Raw genomic sequence first — 13,133 nt, forward strand, 5'->3', positions numbered from 1 at the left:
GGAACAGAACAGCAATTTACGATAGGTAGCGTGGCACTCGAAGTGGTAAGGGAATACATCTACTTAGGGCATGAGACTGAAATAATCAGAAGATTAGATAGGGCTGGGGTGCGTCTCTCAGATCATGAACGGCAGGTTGCCATTATCCCTCAAGATAAAAGTGTATAACAGCTGCGTCTTACCAGTGCTCGCGTACGGGGCAGAAAGCTGGAGTCTTACGAAAAGGGCTCTACTTAAATTGAGGAAGACGCAACGAGCTATGCAAAGAAGTATGATGGGGGTATCGTTAAGGGATAAGAAAAGAGAAGATTGGGGGAGGAACAAACGCGAGTTAATCACATCTTGCTTGAAATCAAGAAAAAGAATTGGGCATGGGCAGGATGTGTAATGAGGAGGGAAGATAATCAACGGCCATTAAGGGATACGGACTGGATTCCAAGCGAAAGGAAGCGTAGCAGAGGACGGCAGAAAGTTAGGTGGGCGGATGAGATTAAGAAGTTTGCAAGGACAGCATGGCCACAATTAGTACATGACGAGGGTAGTTGGAGAATTACGGGAGAGGTCTTTGCCCTGCAGTGGGCGTAACCACGCTGATGATGATGATGATGATGATGATGATGATGATGATGATGATGATGATGATGATGAGAAAGCTGGTGTTACTCATGACGCAAACTTGCGCTGTTTTTCGAGAGAAGGCCCAGTGTAAAACTAATAACAGACAGCTCTGTACACAATGTGCCCAGTGTGTCGTATATGGAATACCTATATCATGTGGTAAAGTCTACATCGGACAAACCGGTAGATACATTAACGATCGGCTTAGGAAACGCCGCAACAATCCTAACAACACCATTCAAAATCATCTAGGCATGCACTGTTGTGACTGTGGGCGTAAATGTACCTTTGATAACTACAAGGTTGTATCTAGGAGCAAATGAAGCCTTACTGGGGAAATTACCAAGGATGCCGCAATTTCTTGCGCGGCAGGAAGCTATGTGAGTTGTACATTGATAGCCTTGTATGAAAAGGAGCCGACCTTCCTAGATTCCAATGCCAGGATGCGATAACATTATGAGCAAGCTCTGCTCGCATGTGTGATTTTCTTTGTTTTTTTTCGCCAAGTGATAAGACTGGCTGCGGACCGACCAAATAAACACTTTTGTTGAAAGTCAGCGCTGAGTCCGTGTGCTTTGTGTGCCTCCTTTCTAACCGCTGGTTCCCGCGCTGTAGCGTTCACTATGTTCAACTAACAACCTCAGCTGGCTACTCCGAGCACTAAAAGTTAGCCCGAAAGAGTTTTTACGGAATTTCGTGGTACACTGTCATCAATAGGGATGCTAGTCACATTTGTTTAACTGAACTAGTGAATTTATCTTGCGAATGAATACATTATCGCTCTCTATTCATCGTGAAGATATAGTTTGTGCAAGTAGGCAATTCCTGTTGCTCACTATAAAAATATTTTCTTGAGAACACATGGCGCTCGTAGGTCGAAGATAAGTTGCCATGAGCACCAACATGACAAGTACTAAATATTTAGACTAGGAAATGTTAGCTGTTGCGTGCATGACAGACGCTCCCTTTTCATGTCCAGAAGATTGCCGAGGCTAACAATGATGGCTGAGCAAAACCTAGGTCCGCATCAATGGCAATTAAGCAATACCTTTATTTGGTAAACGGATAAATAAAAATGAATGAGGTCAAGAAATCTTTAAGCATAGGATGGAATCCGCTGAAACAGGATATTGGTAATTGGAGATCACCAATATTTGCCTTGATATGAATTGAAGAGTTAGGCTAATAATAATGTATGACGTATATTTTGGATAGGCACCGCATGTTTGGTCGGCCTACAATATGCAATTTTATTCCGTTTTGCTGCGTATATGACAATGTTTTTTTACATATACCCCCCCATTAAAGACCAAATAAAATCTACCAGCAAGATTTTATTTATTTTTCCTACCCAATGCTATTTTCTTATTATAATTGCATTGTGAAAATTTTATGAACTGTGCTTTATTATTTGAACTGCAGGATGACGCACTTGAAAAAGCCCACTAGGCCTTTATGAAACCCAGACACGATGCAGATCCTGAGAGATACGTATATTTTGTAACTTCTTAACAGAAATAGGTTTCCTGAGAATGGTAAAATAAATTCTAGCTAAGTCAAATGGCTCAAGTCTGTATTTTAGGATCACTATTTTCTTCCTTGGGAGCTGTTTTCACTATTCAAGATTGTGACACATGAATTTGGCAGGCAGCAGGGAAGACCTTGGTGTGCTTTCCTTGACACAGGCCGTGCTGCCATAATATGTGATGCATATAAACACATCTTGTTTTGCGACAGATGTAGATGCACAAGTCTAGAGTATTCAGCACTTGCTGCAATCGCAGTGGAAACATTCAACACATGGCTACGCTACTGGCCACTCGATGCACTTTTAGTGTATTGGCGGGCTTCTTTCACGCTGAGAAAAGCACTTTTATGTGGTACGTATTCTGCAACGAAATCCTGTATCGAAAGTTTTTCATGTTGCTTTTCTAGTTTGAGACGGACATTTTTCATCTAAACACATTATTTCAGAAGTTCATCAATAAATCAAGACTACCCGCCGTGGCTGCTCAGTGGCTATTGTGTAGGGCTGCTGAGCACGAGGTCGCGGGATCGAATCCCTGCCACGGCGGCCGCATTTCGATGGGGGCAAAATGCGAAAACACCCGTGTACTTAGATTAGGTGCACGTTAAAGAACCCCAGGTGGTCGAAATTTCCCAAGTCCTCCACGACGGCGTGCCTCATAATCAGAAAGTGGTTTCGACTAGTAAAACCCCATAATTTTATCCTTAAATCAAGACTAATTATGTTCTTAAGCGGAATGAAAAAATAGTCTGAGTATCTCCAGGCCCTGGAAAACAACGTCACCTCGGTTCTGTCCAGGTACGAGGCATTTTCATATTTTAAAGTCTTGGTTTATGATTGTTGGGACACTGAATATTGATGTGTTTTCCATTTATGTAAGCGTTGATAGCCTGCGCTCGTGTTCTTCTAGCGCTGTCGCTGTATCTTTCTTTCCTTTTTGGTAGCTTCCGCGAAGTTAAGCACCATGATGGAAATGTTCTCGAATTGAGGCTCGTTAGTCTTGAGACAGATTGGTCAACAGCTGCCTCAAACATTCATCGGCCGCAATAAGCGGCACTTTCGCAAGAAGGAGAACAAAAGCGTTTTACAGTCGCGTTGCAGCGCACAGGACCAAAATTTGTAATATGCTCATAGATTGAAATCATTTCTATGCGTAACTTTCGTCCTTGCTAACGCTTTGTTTACAAATAAAGTACAGGTCTCACTGTGATGTTTGCGCTTGAGACCCAGCAGCACCGGCTTGTCACAAAGGCGTACAACCACTTTCACTGCACACGGAGTTGCCAGCGTCATAATTTAATGACGAGAACGGCTGAGATGTGCCGCATTGATCGCGCACATATTTACATGACTCTCGCGCAATTCAGACGAATATGCCACGCACCTTACGTTCGATCATCACGGTACTCACATGAATAAATTATGAAGCTGCAAAAGCTTGACCCACGGCAGCCGATTGGATGTACGCAGCAGTACACGTAGGCACTTTTGAGCAGCGCAAGCCCATCGAGTTGCTGCACGCACGCGAACGCATCGTCCTTCGCATATATCGGCCAAACATTGACTTCATCGCAGCCTTTTCACGCCGGGCAAGTTTTTTCGGCAGCTAAAGAAAGAATCTGCCCAATGCATTAAAATTAAGTCGCCAAGCGGCCTGATCTCTGCAAGCCGCGACAGTGCTACTGCCTGCAGGTAAAAGGGTCATGGAAAACATAACTCTTAAATAAAGCTTCCGCATGCATAGAAATATCGTGTGAATTACTTATACATTATTAGCGAGACAAAGAGCTCAGATTTTTGGCCGAGCACTCGACACAAAAACGAAGTTGTCCATGAAACTTGTCCATGAAACTCAAGTAGCTCCTCCTAGCAGGCCGCCAAGGCAAAGCGGCAAAAGAAGTGCGCAGTGACAATACTGAAAAAGCACAAACCTCATTTGCTTCTGCCAGACTCGTAGCGCTCCGTCATCGCTGTTAGCACAGCACAACGTAAATAGGTCTAAAATACGACCAAAATCTATGCGAAATCAATGCCCAACAACAATTTTTATTATCTCACCTCGCGTCACTTTGGGTGGAGCCGCGCGCCCCTGGGATAACGAGCAAACTGCGAAGGAGAGCGACGAGAGTATGCACGAGCGGCGAGGAGACCATCAGAAAGAGATGCCGGGCGCGGAAGAAGTGTCGTTAGCTCTAGTTTAATTTAGGGGGTTTACGCTCAACCGCCGCAGCCGGAGCAGAAAGGAGATGCGCCACTTAGGTGCCCCGTTCCTTCCTCACCTGGGGAACATGAATGCCCAGTACTCATCCTCCCCTTGCACACACGTGAGGAGACGGCGCCCTATTTGCCCACCTTCCTTCCTTTCACGCGTGAGAACACGCCGCCACATCAACCCACCATGCTTCTTAGCTCATCCTCGCAAGATTTCCCTCGCACCTGCAGAATACTACGCGGCATCTCGATGTTATCGCACTTGGACTTTGAACGGATCACAGCGATGCCGACGCCAACAATGACGAGAGAAATTCACTTGGCTTGGCCATATAACTGCTATTGTAATAAAAAAATTGTTCACTCACAGCGCCTTCAAAGTAAAGCCCTTTGGGGTTTACCAGGTCCGTCTTTTCTATCCATTCCTGAAATTAGGAATGTCATGGTGAGGGCTCAGCTTGCTACTCGAAAAAGCTTTTGGGTAATAAAATTTCTGCGGTGTGGGCCCTTTGTGAAGCGATTGCATTTTTTGAAATTATAACAATATCATTTTCTATTCTATAAAGATTATTTCGAGCAAAAATGTTAAATTTCGGAACGTCGGGCTATCAAAAAGTCTCTGCCCCTGTGAAATAAAGGATTTAGGTGATTGTTTAGAACACTAAAAACCTCAACACTCGAGCTATCAGATGAGACTTACCGGATTGAGGTCAACAGTGAGAAGTGATGCCATCTTAGCAATGCAGTCATATGTTTTGTCGCGGTTCACATCCGTATTCTGCAACAAATTATGCGGCATAATAAATGGACCCCTCTTAAGTACTTTGAGTTCTGTGCTGAAGCACGATAGTAAGGTAGACGAGTTGATGAGAATTCGATTCGTCGTACTTGTGGGGAATTTTCGCTGTTGCCAAAAGTACGATTAGGTCTGTGCTAATCAATTGAGAAGGAAAACGCCGGATAATAAAGAAAGCGCCGCCATACCATACCTGTTACCTTGGGCAACTGAAGAAAAGACTGTATAATCAGATAATCAGCTCTCCTAAACGAGTCTTTCTAACCTAATGGTCACTGACCCCGAAGCAAGACTATTTAAACGCGTTCATGTTTAGAGGAAACCAATACGAGATAACTTTACTGATATACATCTAAGGTACTCCGTCTTTTCTGACATGGTTGGTACTTAATGAACGTGGCTACTGGACAACAAGTTTGCGGTCGAGAGGTAATTGTGAACCGTTGATCCTCTATATAATAGAGATTAACTACCTGTCCTAGACCAGACTGGCAAATTCTAAAACACAACAAAGGAGCAGGTGCAGCTTCTTCATGAAAACGCTGCGTCTGTGCATGTGTGCTGAGATGAGCCTACGCTTGCGGGGCTTCCTGCCAAGTTCCAGGAAGGTATTGCCAAGTTGCAGTGGCGGTGAAGAAGCAGACAGCAGCTAAACATTTGAGCAATGAAAGCAGTTCGGTTACAACAGACGACAGACAGAGGCATGGATAACATGCGGGAGCCTTCCGATAGATGTAGGCGAGTCCTGCACCGACCAGTATCGTTTAACATTTGTTAGTCTGTGAAAAGCGGTCACCAGAGAAAGATGAACAAGCACACATGTTGGTATGGGGAGCATTAATTGTGATATAAAAAACAACGTTTCATAGGACCTTTATATGTAGATAACGTGAAAACGCGATGAAAGAAATTTCTGGATATGTGGTACTAATCATTCGCGCAAGGTAACCGGTCTCCCCACACACATAGGTGGTACAATTATTTCATGAGGCGAACTTGTAGACATCATGGCTGAAATCGGCATTGTCGCCTAAACGGTGTGAAGTTATTATGTCGGCTCTGTGCTGCCTGAAAAAAGAAGGGACGCTGCGCAGAGCAGCGTACGTTATATTCTATGCGGCGCCGCTATGTTCGTTTGCAATAAACATTGTCTGACCCTGCAATGGGTCTCATTTACATTTTTTAGTCAGGCATGTTTACGGTAGTGCATCCAAGCAAGGGACAGATGCACAGGTACAGTGCTTAGCGATTGAAAAGCGATACTCGGACAGTACGGTGGCCGGTGATTCTTGCGCCGCCACCGGTAAGCGCTGGAGGATCCCTGAGGGGGGCGAATTTCGTCACGATGCATCAAAATTACTCGTTTTCATGTTACACAAGAGTGCATCAGCTCAATCTCCCTAGCGTCCATTGGTGGCGCAATAAATTGCTGGCCCTCATGCTGTCTGAGAATCGCGTTTCAGCCGCTGAGGACTGTACATCCTTGCCAGCGGCCAGTTGATTTTCGTCTACTCCCAATGTTGCCGAATCGATAGCAGTGCATATAGATGAGCGAGCAAGCTGCTGTCGGCCAGCTTAGGCTACAACGCAGTGTCATGCCTATGTTCTAATGCTTATATATTTCAATGTAACATTAACACCGTAAACTGTTCCGTTAGACAAAATGAAGAAGATATTGAACCAGGGGCCGCTAAATAGTTTACAAGTTTTAACAGCAGTTACAGTGTTACCAGCACGTTTTGCTGTGACTGCATTTGCGCATTATATTTTTTTTCCGTGATGATGTTCCCGGGCTCCTAAGTAAACTATAGAGGAATCCAAAGAGGAAGGCATTCGGAAATGAATGCCCATATTGTGCATACGAACAATATGTCACAGTAGTTACCGAAAGAACCTTTAGATTGATAAATGCTGCCTTATGCTTTCTATGTAAAATTGTTGCTACAGATTTATAGTTCAAGGATGGAGAAACGTTGAGGTAACCTAGTGTCGATAAATGTCGCAATAAAAACGTCACCAAACTTGGAGGCGCTACGTGGAATTCTCGTATTCTTCTCTATTTAGTTATATTCGGATAGCACCAGAACCATGCGCAGCAAGAAGGGATAAGAAACGGTCGAGAGGCCATTCCACATTGAAAAAATATTTGTTGTCTTGAGGTTCTTCTGCAGGCAACAAGTCTGGAAAGACATTTTCTACATATGAGAGCAGTGTATTGCTTCCAGGCATAGGTCTTCGTTCGGAGGCGATTCCAAGACTCAAGCGAAAGTTCTCGTGAGATAAATCACAGAGAAAATTTTCCAAAATCATGGAATCATGAATCAAGATGATCTGACTGCAATGTTTTGCGCAGACACACGGCGACCTCAATAACACGAAATGATACAAGTGAACACTTACGTTGGTCGCTCGCATTGTCACGTACTTATGGTAGCAAAAGCGGAAGACGACGCACATCTTGAATATTCCCTGCAAAAGATCGACGGCAAATAAGGCTATATCCATGTGTGTAGGCATAGAAAATTTTCTGCAGATAACTACTATATTTGCCATCAAGCGGTAGTAAAATGTTTAAGTTGCTTCAAGGTTTTTGACGACATAATTTCAACCTAAGGTCACCGCAGAAAAGTTTGAGGCTTGCGCGACACACGTAGTGCAGTCACAGCGTAAGGTGAAGGAACGCCTCCATAGGAACTATATTTTCGAAAGCGTGCACTATAGGGTCTTCGCAGTGAAGCCTGTTCACGTCGTTTTCACAAAAACAATGTGAGCTGTTTGCCGGGCGCCCACGGCGAGCAGCGACTTGTGCCGCTCTCTTTGCAGTGGTCAGCTGAGCCCGACGTTGCGTGGTTGCAGCCGCGCGTATCTCAACGATTCGCCCCATCACCAGCGGTTCGTACCTTACCAGGAGGCGCCATAGCGTGTACCGAAGAGTACACACATGTATCCAGACTATGCGGCGCATATGTCACATCCCTGATGATGATTTCGAATCCCTTTTAAAAGCGGGTGGTGAGAAAAAGTGACCTAGCCTGCTTGAGTTATTGAGGTCCAGCTACATGCAGTAGGCAACTACTACCTGCAACTACTACATGACTGGACAGCTGATGGAATACAGCGCAACCGCAATGCAAAGATTGCCCGTACCAACGCTACCCGTCCCGTATGTCACATCGCGGGGCAAGTGGCACGATACGGTATTAGTGATGCTGATGATATATTGATATTCCCTTTGAAACGGGTCAGTGACAAACTGTCACCAGCGTGCTGGATTCTGGCATTTTTATATACACCTCAGGAATTATGATTTTCAGTGAAGAGACGGGTAACTACGTGGCATCGATTTATAGCTAGTCATACCCATACTCACGCAATATGAAAGATCAGCACATAGATAAACGAGGGAAAGACTTGCTCAAACAATCACCATGATAATCTGAAAGCGAAGTGGAATGCAGCAATAATGAAACATATGGCAGTTTGGAGCCAAAATAAATATGACGTGGTGCGTGTAATCGGGAAAGGAGTCATCGTGCTAGCGCTGACGTTAGCAAATGCCATGCTGCGCCTAAATTCGCAAGTGTTGTCGGGGTTCGAAGTTAGCCAACGATCGGTGGACCGGTTGGCTTTGGGAGCCCATGGTAAAATCACGAAGGAGGCAGTGCGAAGGGGCGTGGGTTTGGCCTCATTTGAAGACAGAGAAGCGTAGAGCAAAATTAGTTTGGAAGAACGACTCAGGAACGTGAATTAGAACGCTTAGAAGGAAACTCCTCGGTTATTTGTCTAAGAATGCGTAAGAATTGTGCCACTTGCTCATGCCTACGCAGCCCGGTGCCATAATCAATGTCTTGGAACTTGATCCGACCACTATAAACCCTTATGAACCCTCATCGGTCGTTCGGTGATCATGTTCGATAGTATGTACCATAGCGAACATGATAATGCAGGCTCAATAAGGATAGAATTCATTATGGAAATCGAACCCACGACAATCGGTGTTAATTCAGGTGAAGTTAATTAACTTCAGTTAATTAAGATATAGTTAATTAATACATTCCAATTCTGAAATTATGGCGGGAGTAGAATAAACGAACTTTGGTGTTAGCTATGGCGAATTAGGTTTTACATATTTTTATTCACATGTTTTCCAATTTTCTCACAGAAAACCAGAAGGGTCAGGACTAAAGGCGCCAGCATGTGCTTGACTGACGCCCTGACCCCTGTACAATCTGCGCTCCAGCGAAGCAATCAGGACAGCGTAAGAACGAGGAGAAAAGGAAAAAAAGAGGAGGGGTATTGGAACAAGGATCTTATGAGGCAAGATCGAGAAACAACTTATACACTACAAGCTAAGAAAAGCAAGCACACGATGTGCAACAAAAAAACAGCATGAACAACACAGTTAGGGCGAAAAAATAAATGTCACGATTTGCAGCAGTATGCATTCAGTAACAAACATAGGAATCAGGAAACAAAAACAGGCATTGAACTTTACTATATCTTACATTTAAAAGCGCTACAATATTCATTTGGATCAAACAGACATAAAGAAGCATTTAAAACTGGCTTCGTGAAAACACAGAGTTCGCACGAAAATCACACATCACAGCAACGAGCTATGTTCGGTTACATATATTTCTCTTATATATTTTTATTGAAGGCGAGTACTTTATTAGGTCTAACATTTCCTTGTTTTCATTTAGGAGCTTGTGAATTTTATACCTCAAGGTATGCATCCCTTAATTAGTTCTAATATCAGGTAGTTTATAGTTAATCACACGAAAGTTGCTGTCTGTGGTCATTTGAAGATAGATAGACTCAAAATTAGGCCAGTTTTCTTTAATTTGCATGAACATATAAAGTTAGAGCCTCTGTGTATAAAGAAGGTTCCGAGGAACTAATTTATGCCTCATTTTGTATGGAGATGTAGTGTCATTGAAGTGGACGCGTTCAAGAGCATGAACAGCTCTCTTTTGTAAAACCTCTAGTTTATTTAAATTTGTCGTCGTTGTAGAGCCTCATATTAGTAAGCATTATTGTAGATGGGACAGAGTTAGTGCATGATATATAACCGGTTTTAATCTGTTTGGAATTAAAGAACCTATTTTCCATAGTGCGCCAATTGTTCGAGATAGCTTACTTTCGCGAAACTACAGCGATAGGGAAACTGTAGCAAAACCACCAGTACATTTGCTAAGAGGGGCATGGAATGTTTTACTTATGGTTCGAACGTTCTTTATTGAAATGTATGCTGTTCTGTGTGTTGTGTGGGTGAAGTGAATGTTCGATTGACTTAAGTGGGCGCTTGTAGCTTTTGCTTCAACTGAATATGAGCCCTTCTTTGTCTTACGTGACGGACACACCTATCATTGGGTAGACATAGAAATGCTCACCCGTTTACCAAATGAGCAGCTGAAGTGGACAGGTATTTGTACCTAAATAGCGTGGGCACAGAAAGGATGAGAATGTCAAGAAATTTGAAAGAGCACATAAAGAACCAGGAGTAATCGGAAAGAAAATGAGAGAAAAAAAATAATGCAGATCCCACACACTGCGGGAATCTGTGAGCGAATCTTTCCGTGCTGGATGCTTTTATTTACGATAATTATCGGTGATGTTGACGGCTAAAGCTCAGTTTATTGAACGTTTAGTCTAACACGAGAGTGGTGAGTTGATGTCAAAAGTTACTTTGCGTGCACCACGCCTGTTTTTCTGCGTAGTACACAGAGCACACAGGGAGAGGTGTGTGCTAGAGGGGTTGTTGTGCGCCATATTTTGTGACCTCTGAGAGGGTTGAGCATAGTCATTGCCTCACATGGCACATCGCATTGTGCAGAAGTATAGAACTTGAATTGGATTATGGGGCTGGTACGTACCAAAAACCAAAATCGGATTATGAAGCACGCCGTAGGTGCGGACTCTGAAATAATTTTGACACCCTGATGTTCTTTTAGGCGTGCCAAAACCTAAGTGCACGAGTTTTTCTATTTCGACCCCGTCGAAATGCTGCTGCTGCGGTTGGGATCAAATGCATGGCCTCTAGCAATGCCATAACCGCAAAGCTACCGTGGCGGGCATAGACGTGCGGCAGCTCGACGCAAAAGCACACGCTGCGGCACGCTGCATCGCGCCTGAAGGCCGTCACGTGCCTAGTCCTCCGTTCGCCCGCTGCGGCGCCACTGCTCGGGGACGGCAGCTGATAGAGAGTGCCTTGACGGCTGCGTCGGCACGCGTGACCTCTACTCCAATCAAGGCGCAAATAATGCGTTTTATATTTGGAAATTGCAGATAAAATCTTTACATCGTCATGAGAAGTGCGCATTACGCCACAAACGCCAACAGATTGTCGCAGGGGTGGAAGCCTGTTCTACAATACGCCTGAACACTATCCGGGACGGTTGCCCGCACGATTAACAACCGGTTAACGCATTTCCATCGCGAGGTTCTGCTTTAGGCAATCTATCAGTACTTTTATTCACTTCTCGTGAACACATACTGAAAGCAAGAACTTTACTTGGGGAGAACTTGTGCCGAGTTTCCCAAGTGATGCAAACTAACTTAGATGAAATAAATGAGCTTATCATTGCACATAATCACCAGTAGATTGTTTCTCATCATGGCGAAGCATATGAGTGATGCTGTAGCTCATCTAAGGAGTGCTCCCCTTCTAAGGAAGTTTAACTTTTCCTCTCTCTTGCCAGTGTTCCTGACAAGTGTAGCTCGCCCAACAGCACCCCGTCCCTTCCCATCCTGCTTGGCATCAAAAACATCTCAGGCCCTGTCCAAGAAAAAAATTATGGCTACATGCATGTATGTCCACATCTGAGTCATTAATTGAAACAAACAATTCAATACTGGTGAAATCGGGAGTTTACAACTGCAGCCGCAGCCGAGAAAAGTGCAAAAAATGTTTCAGCTAGCTGCTTTATATTTTCAATGCATTGTCATAAGCAAGGAAGAATATATGGACTGGTATTCATAGACTGAGAACCTTCCTTGAGAGAGGTTTAGGTGACAACCTCAAAAGTCGCTCCATTATTGAATTAACATTCGCAGCCCTGTTGGCTAAGAGCAGCTGGCAGCAACTTCCTTACGAATATTTTGCAAAGCTTCTCAGTGTGAGCATAGTCCTTTCTCCCACACATTAACTGCCGACACTGTGTGAAATGTGTAAGTAATACGACATTAACAGGTGACACAGATTGCTGCTTGTTGAATCTCATCTCTCTTCATGGCCCGCTGAACAAAGATGCAAGTAAGCTGGCAAAGCTGAATAACTTCCATTTTAGGGTATGTCAGCCTCCATTGTCCGTATTTTCTATAGGCCCGTAGAGTGGCCCGGTTGGTACTGGTGCTTCCAGCAGGGTCATGCGCAATTCGCATGGCACCTGAAAACCAGTGTCAAATGTTTCATAAAGCAACAACTTGATTATGGTAAAGAAGTGTTCTGCTCAAAGAGGCGTAGCAGCGTAAATAGTGACAGTGTAATAATAATAACAGTGCAATGCAGCACAAAGTACCAAAATCACTCATATTAAGGTCAATTAAAAGGCCAAACATTAAGGTGACAAACATTAAGCACAATTTAAAACAAGATTTGTGTCCACTACAAAGAAACAACTGATCTTATCTTTCCTTTACAAGCTCGCACAATGTACCCAGCCAGGAAAGCTACTGGTGCTAGTTTAAGATCTGCTTCTGTATTACACCATAGCTTTAGGAATTCGAGTTCTATGCAAAGCTCCCTGACAGCCACTTCAATGCAGTTGGTAGAGTACATGCTTGAGCGTGTAAAATGGCCAACCTCAGCGGTGTCTTTATTTCAGAAGAAGTTGGCGCATTTCTATTCCTTGTCGCTTGAAAAAAGCAAACCTGAAAAAGAAGCCTTTTAGATGAATGTAGTTCAGAAAATTTTTAGACAGTGCCTTCAACAGTTCACTGCAGTCCTGGCACCCACCCTATTGTTGCCGCCGTTAAACT

At 43.9% G+C, this 13,133-nt stretch overlaps 1 protein-coding gene across 1 annotated transcript in view; it reads right to left on the reverse strand.

The window, feature by feature from the left end:
• Positions 1-13,133, reverse strand: part of LOC142571191 (uncharacterized) — an 81,498-nt gene that overhangs the window by 13,991 nt on the left and 54,374 nt on the right. The window contains exons 3-5 of the mRNA XM_075679460.1: positions 7,554-7,622; positions 5,058-5,135; positions 4,726-4,782 (exon numbers count right to left, since the gene is read on the reverse strand). Coding sequence (XP_075535575.1) covers positions 4,726-4,782; positions 5,058-5,135; positions 7,554-7,622 — 204 coding nt within the window. The remainder of the gene's footprint in view (positions 1-4,725; positions 4,783-5,057; positions 5,136-7,553; positions 7,623-13,133) is intronic.

Source organism: Dermacentor variabilis, chromosome 2 (assembly GCF_050947875.1).
Source record: "Dermacentor variabilis isolate Ectoservices chromosome 2, ASM5094787v1, whole genome shotgun sequence".
NCBI lineage: Eukaryota > Metazoa > Arthropoda > Arachnida > Ixodida > Ixodidae > Dermacentor > Dermacentor variabilis.